Here is a 17,534-nt window from a genome sequence, read left to right as displayed (position 1 = left end):
CCCTAAGTAATATATTTTCCTCCAGTAATGAGGATGTTTGTGTCAAGTGTAACCAAAAATAACCGCAATTTGCTTATTATCTGTGAATGTGTAATGTGATGATTGTGGTGATGAATTCAGTCCTTGGAAGAGGGAGAAGGAGCAGAGGCACGTGGCTATTTTGTGATGCCATAGATTGTCCTGGAAAAGTTTTAAAATGAAAATTAAATAATATGACACAAAGGGAGATCCTAAAGACTTCGTGTCATGAATACAATTTTCTATTTGTGACCAGATGTGTTAGTAATCTGTATCAGACAATATAATAGTAACAAGAATAAGAAGAAGAGGAGGAGGAAGAAGAAGAATATAATGGTATGTCAACAGTCCAATGCACAATGTCAGTTGTGATATAAAACTCTAAGGTCAACACATGCCTATGTAAGTTGGTTGCTGGAATTTGTATTTGGGGAATTTGTTTCTTCTGTGTGTCCTTCTCCTTCTGCACCTGCAACAACCTCATCCTCAGGGACGTTGATATTTTCTCTTGACTGGTTGTTCTGCCTATTAAAAAAAGCATAAGCACACCTGTATCAAAGTGTTATATATTGGCGAATATGCTTTTCTTATACTATGAATATACTGTAGATAACATACTGTATCATATATATGTATTCTCTGTGTATTAGGGATGTAGCCAAATATGAATATATTATTTAGAACAGCTAATATTCTAAGATACAAATACAGTAGAAGATGCACTATTTATTATTATTATTATTATTATTATTATTATTATTATTATTATTATTATTATTATTGGGGGTTTTTTTTGTTTTTTTTTTAGAAAGCCTGCCAGAAAGGTTCACATGGTATCTGATTGAGACTAGAGTTGAGCAGGAGAGGTTTCCCAAACAAAATGAACTAAAACTGAAATTTAAAAACAAAATGAAAGAAATCTCTAACAAAACGTCACTAAAAATAATTAGATATGTAGCTCACAAAACAAAGACCATGTTCATTGGAAACATTCGTTTATTCATTTTTAGTAATTGCCTGTTCAAGGTCACAGTGATTTAAATTAGGCTATATGTTTGTTTTTGGTAATAAATTAAAAAAATAAAAAAATAAAAAAATAAATATATCGTTTTAGGCTACACCCACTTTGGGTTTATATTATGATATTTAATTATAAAATAAGTGTATTGGCTTCACTTACTTGCCAAATATCAAGCTATGGAGACCTGAAGAAATATGATAAACATATCAACGTAGTTATATGCACGTTATTAATGATTAATAATTAATATAATGCATATACTGTAGCTGTATTACACTGTGGCACTCACGAGGATGGTTGTTGCGATTCCTCAGCATGTAAATGAAGAACAGGACTGTAGATAATGTTGCCAGAAGCATGCCTCCAATGGCTGCTCCAATAACAGCAGGATAAGCTTTAAAGGGTGGATTTGCTGGAAGACATAATAGCAGTGTAAACTGTGTATCATGAAAACTGGATTTAGTTTTCGTTTTAAAAGGGTTCACGGATGGAGGATTGAGCACTTTGGGAGGAAGGGGCATTCTGAGAAATAGCTGGCTGGTAGACTGTGAGAGAAAATAACAGGCACAGGCACTCAAAATGTCACTGGGGAGAAAAAGGGAATGGTGATCACGGTGGTAATAGGTTCCCATAAAATGTGATGCATCTGGTACAAGGTTGGTGTCTGGAAAATAAGTAAGTCTGAAACATCTCCGATCCATTCTGAAGTATATCTCACCTGGGCTCTTGATCTCTGATGGATGTCCAGTGGTTCGTTGATTGACAGCAGTCACACGGAATGCATATTTCCCACTAGGATCCAGATTGGTTATCTGGTAGCTGCGGGTGCTTGGATCCAGATCTACTACCACTTTCTGCCAAAGAGGAACAACATCAGTCTTGCCTACAGGGAGCCTCTGACGCTCAATGAAGAACCCAGTGAGGTCTCCATCTCTCTGGACCAACCACTCCAACATGACATCCGTCCTCTGCTGGCTGCTGTATGTGATCTTACTGATGGTCACGTTTGGAGGCATTGGGTACCCTGAATCAGAAATGCATTGGAGTAAGTCACTGATAGTCATTTTTATCAGCTGGGAAGATATCAATGGGCTAGCTCTGGAAAGCACCCAAAGGTGGAAACAGTTACAGTATGACAGCAGTATCTCAAAGCCAGTTATTCAAGATAGTACAGCAGCAGTCTAAAAAAAAATTTATGGTACAGATACAAATTGCCCTCTTCAGTAATTGTCAGATGTGGTACCAGCCTAGTTTACACTCTTAGAAAAAAAAAAAAAAAAACATATTCAAGAGTTCTTTGGATCGTTTATGGTTTTCCCTAAAGGGAACCCTCTCTGACTGGGAACCATCTGTTGCATGGTCCCAGAGGGACAATCCAGAACCCTTTAGGTTACTTAATCTTTCTCTTTTTTCTAAGAATGTATGGAAAACACAGACATACTTGGTTAAAGCCAAGAGTAGGAAATCTACTTAAAATAATTAATCTTCGGTTACTGGTTTATCCTTGTCAGGCTTGTGGTGCATCCATAAACCTATTCTGAGAACACTGGGCTCGACATCCTAGACAGGATGCAAGCCCATAACAGAACACACTGCACTGGTGTTTATGATCTTACTAATAGTAACCTTTAGTACTGAGACAGCAATTTAGTACTGAGACAGACAGATGTTAAAATTGCCAAAAACATGACCAGAATGAGATTTTAAGGATAGTGTAGGATACTTATTGGTATGGCTTCAGACAGGCCACTCACTGCAGGTCAAATGCAGATGGTGTGATATCAAGCAAGGAGAACACTTGAGGTTTTAGGTTTGCTTTACTCACTCTTCACCACGAGCGAGATGGGAATCTCTGCACCTCCAACTGCATTAGTAGCGGAACACCAGTACTGTCCACTGTCCACCATGCTATCTGTCTCCCTAACGGTCAGGTTAAACCAGGCAGCAGCTTGCTGAAGGATGTATTTGTTGGGTGTCTCACCAACGTTCTGCTTTACATTATTGTACCAGGTGATTTCTGTCACTGCAGGATAATTCTTGCTCAGGATGCAGGTCAGCTGGACATCATTGCCCTCATATACTGAAACCATACTGCGCTGAGTCATCAATACTGGTGCCTCTGGAAGACAAATCAATGTAAAGATGACTGTGATGTGCTCTTCCAACGATATGTATTCATAGAAAATGATTTCTGCATTCCATACTGGTATTTCCTTTCTTTTTTTTTCCAGCTCCTCCTTTTATTACCATTCAGATCGCTAAACCTATTAAGTTGTGTTTCAAAAGTTTTCTTCTTGGTAAAGTGATTTACTCAGCAACCACAGTAGACATAAGTGCTTTTGGCTGCTGATGGATGATGGGTGATGGGCATGACATATGAAGGCTTTGATAATGTGGTTTGTCGTAATAGTAATCTGATATCTGGAGACTGTTTATGTTAGTTTGACTCAAAGAAAACGACAGTGTATTCACTGATTTGCCTGTTTAAGATGGTGAAAGACTTATATATATATATATATATATATATATATATATATATATATATATATATATATATATATATATATATATATATATATATATATATATATATATATATATATAAAATTACCTGATAAGTTTAAATCCAAGAGTAGAACTGGAAAACTTTACCGTTGTATCTTTGATTTAAAGTCACCCTTAAGCAAACAATATCTCTATTAACCAACTCTTACCTAGTTTTAACACACACTGCTTGCTTTCTTTAGCCAGTGGATGTTTGGCATGACATATGAAGGCTTTGCCACTGTAGTTGGCACTGGAGCGCAGAACTAGGATGTTAGAGTTCTCCTCTGACGTTCCCTGCATGTCTCCTGAACTGGATGCCCACCACAGCAGAGCCCGAGGGACACCGCCCTCCCAGGAGCAGGAAAGCATCAGGTACTCATTATTATGAGTCACATATGCAAAACACTGGGGTTCTCCAGAAGGCAGCCCTGAGAAACGCAACTTGTTAAAAGCACACGTACAGCTTACATACACTTATAATACACTGTACTCACATGTCCTGGTGCTGCAGCTCTGGGGAACATTTAGTGTGACATGTGTGCCATAGCAGGTGAATACAGAGTTGTTAGAAGTCTCTGACCCTGGCTGAATTCGAGTGATGTTAGCAGGACCCTGTTGATCGTCTCCATTCACAAATGGACTCCAGTTTAGGCTCGGTGGTGGGTATCCACCCACCCAGGAACAAACAAGACCCAGGTCAGTGTAGTTATTTATTGGGAATATGGAACATGATGGAGCTCCATCTGGTGGATCTGTAGGGAAAATGACCTCTGTGACACAAGATCCTAGACAATTAGCACTAATTTAGCTAAACAGTGGAGGCAAGGTGATGCTCCTTAATGTAAGCCTAAGAAGGTCAGATCAGATGTTTTTTCTGGGCAAAGGCATCACTAAGATTCTAATCCAAAGAGATGTGACAGTAAGATATTAGGTGATATCACTCATTCTACAGGGCATTAAGACATAGTTAAGACATTAAAACAAGTACATGGTTATATAACATACGTATGCAGTGAGGACTGGTGATGGGAGGGCTAAAATCTAATAAGTATCAATGGTTAACAATAGAACTATTAGGATTGAGCAATGGATATCGTCACAAGATCTCACTGATGCTATACTGATATGATATAGTGAGAATGATACACACATATGTAAAGGTAAATATGCAGCTGCATTTGTGATTTCAAGAGCTTAATGTTGTGTTTTCTCTGAATACCAAATGTGGAAAACAGGAGAGACGCAATAACAGTATAGACATACATTAACAATAGCTTTATAGACATACATTAATAAAGTGTGAGGACTTACAGTAGACAATGAGAGTGACGGTTTTCTTAGAGCGGGTGTTGAGATTAGCATTCTGGGCCAGACAGGCGTAGTACCCTGCTTGTATACGGAGGATCTTGGTGATGGTAAGTTTTGGTCCAATGTAGAACTGGGAGTTGTTGTAGAACCAGATGTACTGACTGGGAGGATTAGCGGAGGCTTGACACATGAGGGAGATGGTTCCATTTTCCAGAGCTGTGTATCCATGATTTGTTACTGAGTAGGCTGTGACATCTATCTGAGGCAAGTCTGGACCAACTAGAAACAAGATACCCATATCAATTAAATGAAGATGAGTTTGGATACTGTTTTATACAGTATGTCCAACTGTAGAATTTTATCCCCTATAGATAGAGCTTCAGAAATGAAATGTAGGCAGGCATAAAACTTAGGGAAATGTACATGGGTTTTATTGATGTTTCATACAAACAGACTAGATGTTACCTTTTCAGTTTTGATTAAGTAAACTCTTCCTTCAACCAACAGTGCCTAGGTGTCAAGGTCATGTATAGTCTACAGCAGTTAACTTTCCATAGCAACCCATAGCATGCCTTTACCCAAAGTTAAATTATAAGAGCCTTCTTCAAGGTATAAACTCAAGGCATAAAAATTATGTGATATAAAAAAAAAGATATACAACTGTGAATAAGATGAGAAAATGAAAGGCAGAAATGTCTGCAAGCTAACCTTATCCTTTACCTACTAAATACTGTATTAAATCATATTCATCCTTTAACCACTTCTGCATCCAAGAATCTCAGAGCTAGGCAGTTTGATGCATAAAATTTGCACATCTAATTTGCAAAGTTATATATATATTTTTGCACCTGCTTGCTTTGCCTTATAACCATTACATTTTTCTTTTTACATTTTCATTTACAGTTTGTCTTGTTTTGATAGATGAGACACAGGTAGTAATTAAATTACCTGAACGAATGAATAATTCAAGACTGCAGAACAAGGAGATCTCAAGAGCAGATTTTTATCAATAAGTTTAGTGTCTTACTGTGTGTGCCTTTATGTTTCACAATATGACAACAAATGGTACACAAGAAAATTCATGGAAATTGAAATAGAAGTGTAATTATAAAAGAGCAGAGCATAGATTTGTATGTGCTAATAGTTAGGGCCCAACAGGGTTGACAGGAAGCCTAAGAAATATTAAATGAACCGGTTGAAATATGCAGTTTCCCCTTGCAACAAATGAAGTTACCCCAAATCAGTTTGTTGTATGAGGTTCTGAACAACGAAGAGATGTTTAAAACCTCCAGTTCAGTAGAATACAGAGTGTAATGGATGTGATCTAGATGAAGGATGTCAAACATACGGCCGATGGGTGGGAACTAATCAAAGACACCAAATGAATTTCTATTAAAATTGCAGTGTGTAGAAAGAATTTAACTGAAAGATTTGAAATATATATATATATATATATATATATATATATATATATATATATATATATATATATATATATATATATATATATATATATATATATAAAATCTATTTTTATTCCAACAGGGGGCAAAGTAGAGCAATAAACTCAGGGACATAACCCAGTAACCCAGCTACTGACTAAATGTGCTGATGATCTGATTCATGATTAGCAAGCTAAAAATGTTTTCACTGTAACTATGTCTCTTTCCAAAAGACTTAAATTAGGGGATTAATTTTTAAAAATTTTTTATTTTTTATTTTTCTTTTACGTTTGCAAGCTGTGTAGAATCCCATTCAGTATTGTGGGCTATTTTGAGTAGTTTGTGACCAAACTGTAACACTACAAAATTCAGAGAAAATTAAAGGGGGCAAACAATTATGCAAGGCCTCAAATATATTCACTGTACTGTATATATGTAGGTGATATATGTGCAATCCGTTTGTGCATTTTGTATGCACCTTTCAGGAAAAAATCAGATAAATGAACACCTTAAAGAAGAGTTGTTGATATGTCATTGGTCTAATAAACCGATTTTTTGGTTCAGTCCGCTTGACATGGAGCTAAGTGTGAACTGGCCTGTTACCGAAAACAAATTTGACACCCCAATTCTAGACACTTGGGCAATCAAGTGCAGTCAGAAAATCCATCCAGTGGGAATTTGTCTGGTATAACAGATGCTTGAACTTGGCTTATTACCATGTGCAAGCTTATAAGGACATGGAATCTTCTGTGGGAACAAGGCTTGTTGAAAGTATGACAACTCTCACTCACATAAGACATTTAACCAGATACGGTCACTGTGCTGCTGATTGACCTCATTCCTGGCCAGGCATCTGAACCAGCCAGTGTGATTACGGGAGACCCGGGAAACGCTGACCACACTGCTGTTTTCCTTGGCCAGTGTTGTGATCAGCCCAGTCTGGCTCTCCTGCTCCCATGTGTAGTTAATAGGTTCTGTGCCCTTTTCCACAATACAGTGCATCAACACTGATGTGCCTTCCACTGGCGACGAGTCACTCAGCAGCATGGTGGGTTTGGAAACTGGCACTGCAAGACACAAAACTCCAAAATAAAAAATTATTTCTATAACCTGGTCCATTCATAGGTCTTTAGTCTTGTTAAGTTAAATATGCTTTTCTTGATTTGCAGTAATTCTCACACGTTTATACTAACTACATTAATGACTGTCTTAATGTTTTGTGTGTTTTTATCATAAATACTTTAACCATTAATCATTTATATGTACTTTGACATTCATTCATATTCTGTTTCATAGATCAATAGCCTATCCTGGAAAAACTGGGCTCCAGGCAGACATACTCCCTGGATGGGACACTAGTCTATCACAGGGCTTCAGACATTTAAACCCAGGGGCAATTTAGAGTAGCCAGTTCATCTACCCGCATATTGTTGGCAGATAGGAGAAATTCAGAGTACCCAGAAGAAACCCCCATGGACACAAGAACATGCAGTGCTCTGCACAAACAGTAGTAGGCCTGAACCAGCAGGCTTGGGGAGTAACGGAATACATGTAATGGTGTTACAGGATACAAAAAACTGGTAACTGTATTCTGTTACAGTTACATCAAAAACAAAGTAATCAGATTACAGGAACATTATGTAAAAAATGGGAATACTATCAGGATTACAAATTTTTTTCACTTAAAACCAAAGAATTAATCTTTTAACATAACACAATATAGACAGCTGCTTAATTACAGCTCTGGCTCACACGAGCAACCTCCTGGAGCATGCACAAATACATTTTGTTCAAAGTTAATTTGGTAGAAACAAACAGAAATTGTTCTCTGAAATGCTTTTGTTAGGGTGACCATACGTCCTCTTTTTCCCGGACACATCCTCTTTTGCAGACCTTAAAAAAGCGTCAGGTCGGGATTTCAAAATTTTAGAAAATGTCCGGGATTCTGCTTTAGTTTCATTATGATATGCTTATGGACTAACACTGCAACATGTGTGTGCATATTTCTATTGCTTTAACCCTGCTCTGTAATTCCCAAGCTCTCGCCCACCAGTTGGTCGATTATAAAAGACTTGCAGCAACTATTGGACAAACTTCTGCCTCTCAACCATTAGCCTACACTCAGCGAGTGCACAGAGTTGGAGCACTGTTGTGTACGGCATCAAGCAATTGCTTGACAACAGCAGCAAATTACAGTCTGTGTGGTGCCCTGCAAAGGACTGGTGTCCTATTCAGGGTGTGTTCCCGGAATAGGCTTCAAATCCACTGCAAACCTGCCCAGTTAAAGTGAAGATGAGCGACTGAAGTCATTAAAACCATGTCTCTGTAACTATACATTAAATTGGAGACCACTCACTTATCACCAGCAGCATGACTGGGATCTCTGCTGCTCCAACAGCATTGGTAGCAGAACACCAGTACTGTCCACTGTCCACCATGCCATCTGTCTGTCGCACGGTCAAAGACCATCCAGCAGCTTGCTGAATGATATATTTCCTGGGATTGTCCCCCACCTTTTGCTTCATATTGTTGTACCAGGTGATCTCTGTGACCATGGGGTAGTTTTTACTCAGTATGCAAGTGAGTAGAGCATCAGTGCCTTCAAAGACTGAAACCACACTGCGCTGAGTCATCAAGACTGGTGCCTCTGGAAGAGAGAAGCATATAGAATATCTCAAGTTGAATGATGAACAAACTGAAAAACAATAGAGTAGAAACCTCCAAGTGGATTTGATGATATTGTATCTTATATCAAAAATAGATCAAATCAGCCAAATGCTGACTCTTAAATAATTCAAGGCTTATAGAATACTGTAGATATATCTCAAAAAGTCTACTACAGTATATTGTATTCTGCTTTACATTGTGTAAGGGATAAGGGATTAGACACCCAGGGCATGCTGTTGTATGAAAATAATCATTTACCTTTACATTTACACCATATGTTAGACGCTTTCTGAGAGATTTACATTACAGAAATGCAATGATGCAGTGGTGTAATGTAGCCTAATATAAAGCAGAACATCTTGAAGTTTATTATTATTTTTTATTTATGTTAATAACAGCATGTCCCAAAGTGTTTTATTCCTTTTATCCCTCAGCAATTTGACACTGCTAATAATAATGCTAACAAATGCTAACAAATTAATGAAATATGTTAGTTCATATTATCACTTATGGCAGCTATAAACGGTTATTCTGTCAGCCTCTCTTTACACTAAAATGCAAAGAAAGCTGTAGCTTGTTGTGTTACTGAGAAAACAGAAAGTGTATGTCTGAAAGCTCTGAAGACTTTACCGTGGAAGAAAACTTACTGAATGTTACTAAGTACTGACACTGGAGAATCCTTCCATAAATATTAAATAGAAATCATAATGTATTAGAACAAGGGCATTATTATAAACCTGGCAGCTGAAATGACAATCAGACCAACCTGTTATAGAAAATTAATCAACACCTTCTGACCAATCAGATTCAAGAATTAAACAGTGCTGATGTATAATGTTATGACAACCAATATTTGCTTATTTTGAGCAGTGCCATAAATAAGGCTTACCCAATTTTAAACCGCATTGCTTGCTCTCTCTAACCAGTGGATGTTTGGCATGACAAACAAATGTTTTGCCACTGTAGTTAGCATTGGAGCGCAGGACCAGAGTGCTGGTATCTAACTCAGATGTGCCCTGCATATCCCCTGAACTAGAGGCCCACCACAGCAGAGTCTGAGGGAAACCACCATACCAGGAGCAGGAAAGCATTAGGTACTCATTATTACGACTGGAATTTGCAGAACACCTGGGTTCTCCATAGGACAGCCCTAAGAACCACATGATATTTGTATGAAAAACAGGTGGAATTGTGAAGAGTTATCAGATTATGTGATGTTTTATAGAAGTCAAAAGCCAAGCCAATATTTGACTCACTTTATGTTAAAACATTTGAATAAATTCAGATTACCTCATAGGCCCTACACTTACATGTCCTGGTGCTGCAGGATTGGGTGCTGTTTAGTGCAACATGTGAGCCATAGCAGGTGAATACCGAATTGTTAGCCGTATCAGACCCTGGCTGAATTCGAGTGATATTAGTGTTAACTTCTCTATTGTCTCCATTCTCATTCACATGTGGACTCCAATTCAATGTAGCCGGAGGGTAACCTCCATCCCAGGAGCAGAAGAGAGCTAGGTCAGAGTAGTTATTAGCTGGGGTCATGGTACATGATGGAATGCCATCTGGTGGATCTGAATGAACAAAAAGATGGGAAACATACAACATGGGTAAGCTTGAAAAAGAAATGCACAAACAAGTATCACAAAACACCAGGTTATTAAGAAAAAGATAGTATACAGTGACTTATATTTGCTTTCTGAGCAACTCTAACAGATAGTGTATTCCAGTGTAGCAGTTCAAGAACCAAAATCATAGGCAGGAATAAATAAGTAGTATGTAGTAGCACTCACAATAAACAATGATTGTGATAGTTTTCTTGGAGTGAGTGTTCAGGTAAGTGTTCTGAGCCATGCAGGTGTAGCTCCCTGAGTGCATTCTGATGATCTTGGTGATGGTAAGCTGTGGTCCAGCATAGACCTGTGAGTTGTTGTAGAACCAGACATATTGACTAGGGGGGTTGGAGGAGGCTTGACACATAAGGGAGATATTTTCTTTCTCAAGGACTGAGAATCCCATCTCTGTGACCGAGTAGCCAAAGGAATGTATTTGAGGCAAGTCGGGACCATCTAAGTGGAATAGACCAGTATTAATATATAGTATCGAAAGTATATACTATCATCAATATTTGAAATGACAACAGGACGGCTGTGTGGCAAATATAGTCAGCTCTTACTCACATATGACATCCAACCAGATCCGGTTACTGCGCTGCTGATTGACCTCGTTCTTGGCCAGGCACCTGAACCAGCCAGTGTGGTTACGGGTCACCCAGGTAATGTTAATTAGACTACTGTTGCTCACAGACAATATTGTAACCAGGCCACTGTGGCTTTCCTGTTCCCAGAAGTAGTAAATAGGATCTGTACCATTCTCCAGGTCACATCGTATTGACACTGATGCACCTTCCAGAGGTGACGAGTCACTCAGCATGATGTATGGCTTAGAAACTGGAACTGACGCTTTAAAATAGTAAATTCTGCTGATGTAGTAACTGATAATCAATCATTTTTCATCAAGTTTTAGGTGCCATATCAGTTCTCACCTGGGCTCATGACCTCTGCAGGATTTCCAACGGTTCGGTGATTGATAGCTGTTACACGGAATGCATATTTGCTGGTTGGATCCAGATTGGTGATCTGGTAGCTGCGGGTACTGGGCTTCAAAATTTCTGCCACTTTTTGCCAGAGAGGGGCAATATCACTCCTTCCTACAGGGATAGGAAGCCTCTGATACTCGATGAAGAACCCAGTGAGGTTAGCATCTGTCTGAATTAGCCATTCCAAATTAACATCTGTTCTCTGGCGCCCACTGTATATGAGCTTACTGATTGTTACATTTGGAGGCAATGGGTGTCCTGAATCACAATGAGATTAATATCCAGTCACTGACTTGTTTGATAGTTGAAATGAAAACAGGTAGGTTGATACAACAGATCACACTCAAATGACAGAAAACCTCAACACACTACATAAGATTCATGCCACTATAGACATGCAGGACTAGAGCAATCAGCACAAGGTCATTGGATATCTAGTGAATGGATAAGCCAAATATTACCCTGATGGAAAACTGAAAGTATGACAAATCAGCCCATGATTAAACCATCCAGTGTAATTTTGCAAACCACTCACTCATAACCAGAAGCAAAATGGGAATCTTTGCTCCTCCAACAGCATTAGCAGCCGAACACCAGTACTGTCCACTGTCCACCATGATGTCTGTCTCCCTCACTGTCAGGTTAAACCAGGTACCATCTTGCTGCAGGACATACTTCCTGGGTGCCTCACCAACATTCTGATTTGAGTTGTTATACCAGGTGACCTCTGTGACTGGTGGGTAGTTATCGCTCAGAATACAGGTGAGCTGAACATCACTGCCCTCATACACTGAAACCACACTGCGCTGAGTCATCAACACTGGCATCTCTAAATGAAATAGATATATTTAAAAACAGCTCAGGTGTAAACCACAATGTCAGTTAAATATTCATTTTGAGCAGGTCTTACCCAATTTGATCACACACTGCTTGCTTTCTTTAACCAGTGGATGCTTGGCATGACAAACAAAGGTTTTGCAATTGTACGTTGCACTTGAATTCAGGATCAAGATGTTGGAGGCTTCCTTAGATGTACCCAGCATCTCTCCAAAACTGGAAGCCCACCATAGCAGAGCCTGAGGGAATCCACCCTCCCATGAACAGGACAATGTCAGGTAGTCATTACTATGGCTAGAGTTTGCAGAACACTGGGGTTCTCCATATGGCAGCCCTAAGAAACAATAAACATAGCTTGGAAGTTTTCAGTCATCGATGTGATTTGATGACCTGTATGTTGGAGCCTCTGTCTGTTGGCAAAGTAGATGATTAAGCTAGTTTTCCACAGAAATGCTTCTGTTTTTAGTCAACCGGGTAATCTTATGACCAGTATGTTGGAGGCTCTTTCAACCTCTGTCTCCATAGATGGTATTCAAGCTAGTTAGAGAAAATTAGTTACAATTATTTTTCATTTACGTTTATAGTATAGTATTTTGCAGACATCATTATCCAGAGCAACCAAGTGCTTTGTCATCTCAAAAACACATCCTCATGCTAGTTCAGTAGGTCAGGAGCTAAAAATACCATTGACCCAAAACCCTGTTAGGGCGAGTTTAGTACACCATGTAATGAAAAGACATTCATCCATCCATTTTCTGTACATCCTACACAGGGTCACGGGAAGCCTATAGCCTATCCCAGGAGCCTATCACAGGCCCAATTGCACACATACTCACACAACCATTCACACACTACAGAAAATTTGGAGATGTCAATCTGCCTACAGTGCATGTCTTTGGACTGGGGGAGGAAACCCCCGAAGCACATGGAGAACATGCAAGCTCTGCGCACACAGGCATAAAACCCCACCCTGGAGGTGTGAGGAAAACGTGCTAACCATTAAGACCCCATGCCCCCCATGAAAAAACTATGTCAACCGGGTTTTTAGAATAAAGTAAATAAATGTTAATTCAAGTGCTTGGTGAAGAGGTAGGAACTGTATTTGGTCTTGATTTGAAGACAGCCAGTGACTCAGCTGTTTGGACAACCAGGGGAAGTTCATTCCACCACCTAGGTGCTAGTATTGAAAAGGATGCTGATGCATGTTTTTCTTGTACTTTGAAGGAGGGATGATTTTGTTTGCAACCCTTTTCTATTTGTGGTTCTATGATTACACAATTCAGAAGTCTAGACTTTTTTTCATAAGTAAAGGAAACATAAATATACCAATGTACCCCATACTCACATATCCTTGTGCTGCAGGTCTGATTGAAGTTTAGTGCAACATGTGAGCCATAGCAGGTGTATACGGAGTTGTTAGCAGTCTCCAGACCTGGTTGAATCTGAGTGACATTAGTGATACCTTGTCCATTCTCTCCATTGACATATGGACTCCATTTGAGAGTAGCTGGAGGATAACCTCCCTTCCATGAGCAGAAGAGGGCCAGGTCAGTGTAGTTCACTGGGAAGATGGAACAAGTTGGCACACCATCTGGAGGGTCTATGAGAAGAAGACCACTGCTTAACAGGGCAGGGTACATGTAATTTAATTCAAAAAGCGGAACTTTCATATATTTTAGATTCATTACCCATAAAGTGAAATATTTCAAGCCTAACCTGAACCCCATAAAGAATCTATGAGAGACTTCAGACCCAACAATACAGATGAGCTGAAGGCAGCTATCAAACCAACCTGGGATTCCATAACACCTCAGTAGTGCCACAGGCTGATTGCCTCCATGACATGCTGCATTGATGCAGTAATTCATGCAAATGGAGCCCCAACCAAGTATTAAGTGCATAAATGAAGATACTTTTCAGAAGGTCGACATTTCTGTATTATAAATTCTTTATTCTAATATTTTAAGATACTGGATTTTAAAATTTTATTTCCATGAGATGTAAGCTGTAATTATCAAGATTAAAACAAAAAAGGCTTGAAATATTTCACTTTATGTGTAATAAATATAGAATATATGAAAGTTTCTCCTTTTGAATTAAATTACAAACAAAAAAATTACTTTTCCACAATATTCTAATTTTCTTTAGATGCACCTGTATACTGTATCTGTGTAGATACAGATGGCTCCAGTTTAGTTATAAAGATTTATGTCATACTGTAAGACATACCATGTGCTACATTTTACTTTACTTTATAACCTATAATCACAGAATTTATGACATCACATTCCACAAATCTACAAATTAAATCTGATTGGACTTCACCTTCTCTCAAATTCTTGTGGCACAATCATAGCCTTTCTAGACTTCACGGATTTAAAAATAAAATTAAAAAAGGTTTCAGAACAGCTATTTGGATATTTAAGCGTTCTTATTTTCTTAAGAAGGCTCTTACTTGTAACTCTCTCTGATTTCCCCAGAGGGACAGACCAAAGAATGCTTTAGGGTTCTTAATTTAATCATTTTTCTAAGAGTGTACCTGTGTGTTTGTTTAGGTTTAGGCCTGAATGGAAACCACTCCATGTTATTGGATAATGGCATATAATGATGAAAACACAAAAGCTTCATAGACACAAAAGTGTGTTGTAGAACTCACAGTAGATGGTGAGAGTGATGGTTTTTTTAGAACGTGTGTTAAGGAAAGTGTTCTGGGCCAGGCAGGTATAGTGGCCTGTGTCTACACGTAGGATGTTGGTGATGGTGAGCTGTGGTCCAGAGTAGATCTCTGAGTTGTTGTAGAACCAGATGTACTGGCTGGGAGGGTTAGAGGAGGCTTGACATATGAGGGAGATGTTTCTTTTTTCCAGGACGGAATATCCTTGAGATGTTACTGAATATGTTGTGCCATCAATCTGAGGAAGATCAGGTCCAACTAAATGCATAAAAGTAGTGGTTAAAAAATTTGTTGAATAAGCAGCAGCTCAATAGTCACTCATCCACATTCTTCCTTTACCCCAAAATGAGCTAAATCTAATATATCCTATGCATATTAATTTTTGCATCAGATAACAAGAACAAAAAAATTGAAATTAGATAACTCAAAATCCCTTGTGAAGGTTGTATCTCTTCAAGGTATCTGAAATGTTTAGTGATATGACAGTTTTAACTCACATAAGACATCTATCCAGATCCGGTCACTGCACTGCTCATTGACCTCATTCCTGGCCAGGCACCTGAACCAACCTGTGTGGTTGCGGGTCACCAAAGTTATGTTTATCAGACTGCCGTTGCTCTCAGCCAATATGCTGACCTGCCCACTGCTGTTCTCCTGTTCCCAGATATAGTGTATGGGTTCTGTGCCATTCTCCAGACTGCAGTGCATCCAAAGTGACAAACCTTCAACTGCTGAAGAGTCACTTTTTAAAACATATGGTTTGGAGACTGGCACTGTAGGTGAAGCCATGGAAAAGTCAGTGGAGAAAACAACAATGAGTGGTTTTGAACTAGAGCTGGATTCTTTTTTAATGCAACATTTAAATAATTTTAAACCTATAATAAAGATATTGTACTAAAGAAAGCTTAGGAAAACCTTCAAGTTTCCATTTTTACCTTTATTCTACCTTTTGCATTCCTCCATCCTGAAAAATCTAAGGTGAAGTCTGGTCAATTGAGCCATCAGCAGTATTTGTGTAGCAAATTATTAGATTGCACTGAGGTTGCTGAAGTAGTAATAGCATTGCCTTGTTTTGGAGACTGGTGAACTAAACTACATTTTTATGGCATTTTGGCAGACACCCTTATCCAGAGTGACTTACATAAGGGCCTTGCCCAAGGACCCAACAGTGGTAGTTTGGCAGAGCTGGGATTTGAATTACTGACCGTCTGATCAGTAACCCAGAGCCTTTAACCACTGGGCCACCACTGCCCTTGCATTCCAAAAAAAATCACCCAATTTAACTAATTTTACTTTACGTAGTTTCAAATGATTGGGTGGTTGGTCAATTGGAGGAAGGTTAAAGCTTGTCTAAATTTTAATCGCAATTGTTTTGATTATTTACTGCAATTTCCCCAAAGAACTGATAGATGCTATCTATTCTGTAAGCGTCATGCTAACAAAAATTGCCACTAAAGATGTCTGATATACTATATATGTTTTTTCATACTTGCACACAAAAATATTACCTACTGTTGGTTAAACTAGAACATTACTAACCTAGAACACGCAGATACAAGTAGTAGTAGTAAAGCTTGGCTCCTTCAGCAGTGTCATACAGAGCCTGGCAGGTGTATAAGCCCTCTGCTGCTAAAGGAAGCTTCTCTATGTACAGAGAGGCACTGTTGCTGATGTTCAGGTCACCCAAGTCCTGGGCCAGTCGCTGCAGTTTTGGACCCTTTCCAAAGTTATACACCACGGCTCGAATTGTCTCCGTGCCTGGTTTTGTGAAGCTCCAGATGTAGATATCAGGGAGGCTGAGACCACATTTCAGGGTTACTTCATGTTCCACCACTCCGCTGATTGTGTCTTCTTTGTACACCACTTGCCCAGGGTCTGTGATATCCAGACCTGAGGAAACATGGATTTATTAGGAAACACACACAAAGATTTATGGAACAACATGCTGTAGCTGAACACAGTACAATAAAAATGGAATGTGTGGACGAATGGTTCACATAAAAATATTACTTTTCTCATCAAAACTTATGATCAACCTAATTTAAACAAGTTTCTAATTACAAGATTATGTAAAATATAAAGTGAGCGTGATCGAGTCTCATAGTACAGGTACAATAACTATAGGATTTAAGTTGAGGATGATTTCTGTGTGTGCTAGGATAGGGAAGGGTAACATGCTAAAAAGTTGCCTCCAACTGCATCAGATTCTTTGCCCTTTCATTCTCTGAATACTTTTAAAATGTATCACCCATGATTTGTTTTATGTCGTATGATATTAAATTATTTAATTAACAGAACAGTCTCTTGACATATGAGGCATACATATTTGCTATGGCTCTCAATGAAAAAGTATCCTTCTTTCCAGCTCTTTGGAAATCGCCCCTTGTCACTTGTAACGTTGCGCTTTTTGTCTCCAGTCAT

At 38.8% G+C, this 17,534-nt stretch overlaps 2 protein-coding genes across 2 annotated transcripts; both read right to left on the bottom strand.

Annotated features, from left to right (window-relative positions):
- Nucleotides 1–1,275: 1,275 nt before the first annotated feature.
- Nucleotides 1,276–3,174, bottom strand: LOC108278575 (V-set and immunoglobulin domain-containing protein 10-like 2). Its single transcript, XM_017492024.3, has 3 exons — nt 2,865–3,174; nt 1,758–2,063; nt 1,276–1,451 (listed from the first exon to the last, which is right to left on the bottom strand). Exons 1-3 carry the CDS (start codon nt 3,142–3,144, stop codon nt 1,276–1,278), a joined length of 762 nt encoding a protein of 253 aa, XP_017347513.3. The 5' UTR covers nt 3,145–3,174.
- Nucleotides 3,175–3,718: 544 nt separating this feature from the next.
- On the bottom strand, nt 3,719–17,534 carry LOC128635360 (hemicentin-1-like). Its single transcript, XM_053687968.1, has 17 exons — nt 17,504–17,534; nt 16,653–17,003; nt 15,611–15,886; nt 15,096–15,371; nt 13,766–14,039; nt 12,513–12,793; nt 12,138–12,431; nt 11,549–11,860; nt 11,184–11,465; nt 10,797–11,072; nt 10,314–10,577; nt 9,893–10,153; nt 8,693–8,983; nt 7,128–7,403; nt 4,898–5,173; nt 4,081–4,338; nt 3,719–4,014 (listed from the first exon to the last, which is right to left on the bottom strand). Exons 1-17 carry the CDS (start codon nt 17,532–17,534, stop codon nt 3,719–3,721), a joined length of 4,575 nt encoding a protein of 1,524 aa, XP_053543943.1.

This window comes from Ictalurus punctatus, chromosome 18 (assembly GCF_001660625.3).
Source record: "Ictalurus punctatus breed USDA103 chromosome 18, Coco_2.0, whole genome shotgun sequence".
NCBI classification, from domain to species: Eukaryota; Metazoa; Chordata; class Actinopteri; order Siluriformes; family Ictaluridae; genus Ictalurus; species Ictalurus punctatus.
This window is presented reverse-complemented; position numbering and strand designations above follow the sequence as displayed.